Source organism: Saccostrea cucullata, unplaced genomic scaffold, assembly GCF_032062105.1.
Source record: "Saccostrea cucullata isolate Sc308-1 unplaced genomic scaffold, CSIRO_AGI_Scuc_v1 ctg8038, whole genome shotgun sequence".
NCBI lineage: Eukaryota > Metazoa > Mollusca > Bivalvia > Ostreida > Ostreidae > Saccostrea > Saccostrea cuccullata.
In genome coordinates this window covers 20736-28022 of record NW_026926718.1, presented here as the reverse complement: position 1 = coordinate 28022, position 7287 = coordinate 20736, and the positions used below count along the sequence as shown (strand labels likewise).

At 32.2% G+C, this 7287-nt stretch overlaps 1 protein-coding gene and 1 long non-coding RNA gene across 2 annotated transcripts; both read left to right on the top strand.

Moving 5' to 3' along the window:
- Positions 1 to 6: 6 nt before the first annotated feature.
- LOC134272506 (probable ATP-dependent RNA helicase DDX49) lies at positions 7 to 4077 on the top strand. Its single transcript, XM_062754730.1, has 7 exons — positions 7 to 36; positions 1779 to 1931; positions 2206 to 2303; positions 2552 to 2626; positions 2724 to 2812; positions 3007 to 3078; positions 3979 to 4077. The coding sequence occupies exons 1-7, from the start codon at positions 14 to 16 to the stop codon at positions 4075 to 4077; spliced, it is 609 nt and encodes a 202-aa protein (XP_062610714.1). The 5' UTR covers positions 7 to 13.
- LOC134272505 (uncharacterized) lies at positions 3021 to 5070 on the top strand. Its single transcript, XR_009993212.1, has 3 exons — positions 3021 to 3078; positions 3979 to 4489; positions 4699 to 5070. It is a non-coding gene; the product is annotated as an uncharacterized LOC134272505 (long non-coding RNA).
- Positions 5071 to 7287: the final 2217 nt, after the last annotated feature.

Genomic DNA, 7287 nt, shown 5'->3' with positions numbered 1-7287 from the left:
GAAAAGTTCTATCATGATCTTTACCAACACATGCAAGTAAGATCCTTAGATATATTGCATATGTATGTTTGTACGTACAACACAGTCTCTTCTCCCAAGCATTTACAGTGGAGCATCATTTATCTAGACGCTTTGATCCCAGTCAGTTTGTCCGGATATGTGAAAGTCCAGATACCTGAATTACCAGTTAAACAAGACAAACTAACATTTAAAAATTCTGTTCCAATGAAAAGTTTTCCGGATACTGAAGCATCCGGATATGTAGCGTCCGGATAACTGAAGGTCCATTGTACTAAATTAAATCAACATTTCACTAGGCCAAAGTGACATTTACCAGTACTTTTCTGTGTAGTCTTAGACATTCATTGGAAATGTTTTGCATACAACTTGCCCATTTTTCTAAATGTCATTTAAAATGTCTTAATTTCTTGACAATGAATCTGAATATAGGTTCCTTTATATGTGTTCACTGCATACCTATGAAAAATTAGAAATAGTTAAGATAAACCCAGATACTGGGAATGCTCTGTATGATTTATGTGTTATAGATACACACAGATTCTGGGAATGATCTGTATAATTTATGTGTTATAGATACACACAGATTCTGGGAATGCTCTGTATGATTTATGTGTTATAGATACACACAGATTCTGGGAATGCTCTGTATGATTTATGTTATAGATACACACAGATTCTGGGAATGCTCTGTATGATTTATGTGTTATAGAAACACACAGATTCTGGGAATGATTCTGTGATTTATGTGTTATAGATACACACACAGATTCTGGGAATGCTCTGTATGAATTATGTGTTATAGATACACACAGATTCTGGGAATGATTCTATGATTTATGTGTTATAGATACACACAGATTCTGGGAATGATCTGTATGATTTATGTGTTATAGATACACACAGATTCTGGGAATGCTCTGTATAATTTATGTATTATAGATACACACAGATTCTGGGAATGCTCTGTATGATTTATGTGTTATAGATACACACAGATTCTGGGAATGATTTCATGATTTATGTGTTATAGATACACACAGATTCTGGGAATGCTGTGTATGATTTATGTGTTATAGATACACACAGATTCTGAGAATGATCTATATGAATTATGTATTATAGATACAAACAGATTCTGAGAATGATATATATGATTTATGTGTTATAGATACACACAGATTCTGGGAATGCTCTGTATGAATTATGTATTATAGATACACACAGATTCTGATCCTATGATTTATGTGTTATAGATACACACAGATTCTGCGAATGAATTATATAATTTATGTGTTATAGATACACACAGATTCTGGGAATGCTCTGTATGATTTATGTTATAGATACACACAGTTTCTGGGAATGCTCTGTATGATTTATGTGTTATAGATACACACAGATTCTGAGAATGATCTATATGATTTATGTGTTATAGATACACACAGATTCTGAGAATGATCTATATGATTTATGTGTTATAGATACACACAGATTCTGGGAATGATCTATATGATTTATGTGTTATAGATACACACAGATTCTAGGAATGCTCTGTATGATATATGTGTTATAGATACACACAGATTCTGGGTATGATCTGTATGATTTTTGTGTTATAGATACACACAGATTCTTGGAATGCTCTGTATGATTTATGTGTTATAGATACACACAGATTCTGGGTATGATCTGTATGATTTATGTGTTATAGATACACACAGATTCTGGGTATGATCTGTATGATTTTTGTGTTACAGATACACACAGATTCTGGGAATGATCTGCACACAGCTAGGCCTTCCCTGTGTTGTGTTACACTCCATGATCAGACAGAAGGAGAGGTTGGCAGCCCTGGCTAAATTTAAATCGAATCAGATCAACATTCTGATTGCCACTGATGTAGCCAGCAGGTAGGAACACCACGGCTTTGTTTACTGATCAACCAATGGATCCAATAAATTTTTTAACGTGGTATTTTTGAATTGAAAATATTACTGTCTATACATGATAAGCCTTAAAATATGTATGCAAATACTATCAACATACCATTTCAATTTTACAAAGAATGAAAGATGTATAAAACATGCACCTATTACATGTACATGTATCATTGCACATTTTTCCAATTCTTTTGAATCATCTTAAAACAAACAAGTATTGATAGAAGGTTTATAATTTTGTTAGAGGGTTAGACATTCCTACGGTGGACTTGATTATTAACCACAATGTTCCCAATAAACCTAAGGACTACGTACATCGTGTGGGACGTACAGCTAGAGCAGGTAAAATAGGCCGATTCATGGAACATAATTTTAAAAAAATAAACATTTAGTGTTTGAGTAATTTATATTTCTCTAAAATCTCTAAAAAAAAAGGTTAAACAGTAGGATTGTTGTTAGTAAAGGTTTAAGATTATTGGCAAAATTTATTCATTAATACAAATATCTATTCAATTAATCTCATATTTTATAATGGGAAAAGAGATTATAAATGAAAATAATAGAATAAATAAAAATAAATATATTTTCAGGTCGTCATGGAACTTCTATTACCTTGGTCACCCAGTTTGATGTCCGTCTGGTTCATGCCATTGAGGAGTTTGTCAGTATGTCTGTCTGCAATGTATTCAATACTTTGTGCATTCTTACAAACATTTCTGATTGAATATGAGTATATCTTTGTACTGATGTTATTTCCAACAGATTCAAAAATGGATGAGTATGATACCAAGGAAAAAGAAGTAATGAAGATTTTGGTAGAAGTTGCTACTGCAAAAAGAGAGGCAGAAATCGTAAGTGATTGTGGGATGGCAGTCTTGTATGTCACCGATTGTATATCATTCATTTTATCATGTATACTGGTACTTTATCTGAATTCATTCAGTTTGACAAAAAAACATCATTGTTAACAAACTTGATGGACCACCCTTCTATGGTACATGTATTATATTTCTGTTACCATAATTTTTCTTTCGCAACTTGATAGAAATTGGATGAAAGAGACTTTGTGGTCCAAAAGGAGATAAACAAAAGGAAGAAGCTGCTGATGGAAGGGAAGGTAATCATTCTTTAGTTTTGTACCGGTAATTACCTGTAGGCACTAGTACTCAGTCTCTGTTTTGCTACTCAAGTAGAACTCAAATTGGAATGCATAAAAGTTTTACTGTAAAATATATAATGGTGAGGCATTGTATTTAGAAATGCATAAGGAAATTTAAAACCCAAATACTCTATTGGGGACTATTTCCACAGGTTGTAATTTTTGTATTTTTCTTCTCTTCTGACACTTTCACGGGTAGGTGAATTTCCAGTTTATTTCATATTTGTATGCATTATTTAATAAATACATTATCTAGCAAGGAGGATAGCTCTGTATAAAAATGTTTTAATCACAAAAATACTGTAAAATTTTTAATAAAACTATAGAATGTTGTAAGTGTGGGAATTAATGTTGCAGCTCATGCTGAAAAAAAATACAGAAACGGCATAAGTGGTTAATTCCCATACTCACAATCAAAGGAAGATGTTTAATGTTCATATATGTCTGTCAAAATATGCTAATTCATTACAATTCATACTTTCTTAAGAAAAATCAGGTCATAACAATTCCTGAATTGACTGATTTTTGAAAATAAGACTTTGTTAATTTTTAACCACAAATAATATCTAATACGTACCAAAAATATCAACATTGTCTTTAATTTCTGTAAAAGAGCCGTACCCTTTCCCAAGCAGAAGTGGGATTTAGACACCTAGTATCATATTGTCTAATACTCCTACATATGGTATTAGCATTTGATGTTAAATATTTACTTTTAATTTATTTCATCACTGATCATTTGAATCTTGTGTCCCCTGCCATTGGGAGAAAACTGCCCAGTCTGCTGAAAGTTAGTGTTGATTAATATGTAAACACTATAAAACAAAAACATGTACAGTGTATATGGAACATTTACAGGATCCAGATGAAGAGGCCAGAAAGAAACAGAAATACATCAAGGAAAAAAATCTAGAACAAAAGAAGAAAAGGAAAGAAAAATTTGAACAAAAGACTTGATTAAAAGGTTTACAGCCTTTGAAAGAAAATCTGTGCAATATTAAAATGTTACAAGTTGTGAACTAGCTATCACAGAGGTGTTAAATTAACTTCCACCAACCCTCAATCTCTCAAAGACCATGTCAGGACTTTCAAAACACTTGCAGATACATGTACTTGTAACCCACAAACCACAGGTATATATACCTGCAACATACATGTATGTGAGAAATTTTAAGCTATGAAACCTGAGTCACATGTTATAAGATCCAGACTTTCTTATATACGTGTCACAGGAACACAACATCAAAATATTGGAGATAAAAGTTCGATCAGATTTGTTCAGCTGTGATGTATATAATTATGAAAGTGTAATGATTATGTACAGTGTATAAAGCTACATGTATGGGTGTAATGGCAGAAGATAAGCTCTGTACATTTACAGCTACCGTAAATCTGGAAAATTTTACGTCGATTTTATTTTGCGAATTCGGGTTTAAGTGCTGTTGATTAATTTTTACGCTTCAAAATTTTGCGAATGACCACTGCTTTGTTTACATTTTCTTATTGGTGATTTATTTTTAAGAAAAATATTTTTGCGAATTCAATGCACTCGCAAATTTGCTAAAAATTTATCTACAGCAAAAATTTCCAGATTTACGGTATATGTTATATATGTTATAGCTGTATGTTTGAACATGTAATGCATGTACATAAGATATATGTAACAATTTAAGTGAAATGTTATAGCTAAATTTACTGATTTTAAGTGTAAATGTAAGCTTGATGTGAAAGTGAGTGTAAATTATATTGTAAGCATGTTTAACAGAGCAGAAGTGTGGTATAAACTTAAATTTGCAATGAGAGGAATTGGCTGCTATTTAAGCTACTGTCAATTAAATCTATGGAATTTTTGAAGTCTTGGATGCTGTATGGAAAATAATTTTAGGCATTATCTGTATTTTAGATTTTCAGAGAATTTGATTTGAAAAGGATTCATAAGAATGTATTGGGTTTTTTCAAGGCCGTAACTAGGCTCAAATTTTTAGTGAGGCAAGGGTGTTGTGTATTCCTAGTCTCAGACGGGGCAAGGGTAGTACCTCAGGACCAGTTAATAAGGTTTCCAAGGGGAAGGAGGTCCTGAAACCTGGGTATTAGAAAATGAAAGATTAAATCTTATAAAGTTTTTACGTTTTGAATGGCGCAGTGGTTAGAGCGTATGCTCTAAAGTCGCAGACTAAGGAATTGATCCTTACATCACGGGTTCGAATCCCACTGCGGGATGTAGAGACAGGTTCTTCGGATGAGACCGTAAAAACCGAGATCCTATGTCACAGTAAGTGATGGCATAAAAAAGACCTCTCACTGTTCAATCATCTTCACTGATCCTGAAAGCCCAGTACAGATTTAAAACTTGCAGCCCTCCATTGGCAAGTGTTTCAATATGAATGAGAAATTCTTAGAAGGGGTGTTGATTAAATAATTGAACAATTTACAAAAGAAACATTTCGAATTAAATTTTACATGCGCTCGAAATGAAAATGGGGCACCTGGTGAGATGAAGGATTTACAGAATCAAAGTTGAAAATATTAATTTAGCACGAAGACACACATAAATACAATGTAAAACTTTTTCACTTTTCAAAAACCTCTAAAAAATTAGTGAGGCATTTGCCTCACTTGCCTCAATGGTAGTTACAGCCTTGTTTTTTATTTTCACTGAATGCACACATGTTTGTACATACACCAATACATGTATATACTGCTGGTTGTAGATTGATATAACATCTCACCAAGTCATACGACAAATTATAAGTAATGTATGGTTCATTTTGCAGTTAAATCATACAGTATCTATTACATATTCATTTCTTTGACGCATTCATAAATAAAAGTTATCAATTGGATGTATTGTTTTTTCTTTTACTAAAGAATATAAATATGATACATGAAGGAATAAATAAACCCTAATGATTTTGAGGTCACAAGATGAATAGTCACATTGTCTCAATGTTTGTATACTGGTCCCCCTCTTGAGATGACCACTATTGAGATCATAAGCTTAAATGTAAACCACATAACACCCATTCTCAATATAAGGGCACAAATGCCTCTCTGATTTTTTAAAAAATGAAGTTCAAGATAACAATTTTTCTATCAATTACCTTTGAAAGAAAGTATCTGAAGATTTTGTTTCCAGTTTTTTTTCATCAAATTTTAATACATGGAATAATGACAAGACGGTAAAGTAGAGGGTGATTTTATTGAAAAATGTAGCTTGAAATGTACGTTACTCTTTCTTCAATGCCCAAAAAGATATGTCAAAAAAATGTAGTCATTAAAATCACAATTGGAATAGCTCATCTTAACACCAGCACATCCTACCAACTCTGTCAGCAACATATTTTCTCGGCATATGAACGTGCGTTTGATTTTTCCTTTCAAAAAACAATGGTTCCTTTTTGATCCAGATGTATAGAAACATTTTTTTAAATATATGCTTTAAATTCTTCTCTCTGTTTTGTTTAGAGTGATCAGTTTGGAATCTTGTCATTTTCTATAGATAGTGGAACTTAACATGTACATGTAGTAAAATTCTATTTTGTAGTTACTGTCTTTTTTAACATATATCCATGCCGATTCAGACAACTACGTAAATGTAACGTACATTTCAAGATATATTTCTGTTTAATAAAAAGCTTAAAATTCATCTAAAAATTCATCTTTTTGTTTCACTTTATTCAAAAAAAGATTCTCTATGTAATCACATTGTGTTATATGTCACAATCATCACTATAAAGACACGATTGCCTCAAAATACGAGTAGGTAACGTACATTTCAAGCTTGTAATAATATGTAAATTAGTAATAAGAAAATATTGAAAAAAAGCAATTATTGACATAAAAATCGTTTCAATGAAGCGTTTTAACGCAGTAATATAAGAAATCATAATGTAACAAACGTGGTTATTTGTCATCAACTACATGAATGTCACGTCACTTCGGTAACGTTCATTTCACATATTATTGGGGAGTCCCCTCCTCAGTTCATTACCATTCTTTTGTGCTGTTTCGCTGAAATTGACACCGGTCGTAGCCTAGTTACTTCTACTGTGTGCAAGGGTACAGACAAAAAAAAAAAAGAGTCAGACGTATTTTGCTATGATCTAACAAATGCTTGTGTTTGGCCATTGAAACTTAACAAAAATCTATTCCGAATATATCCATCGA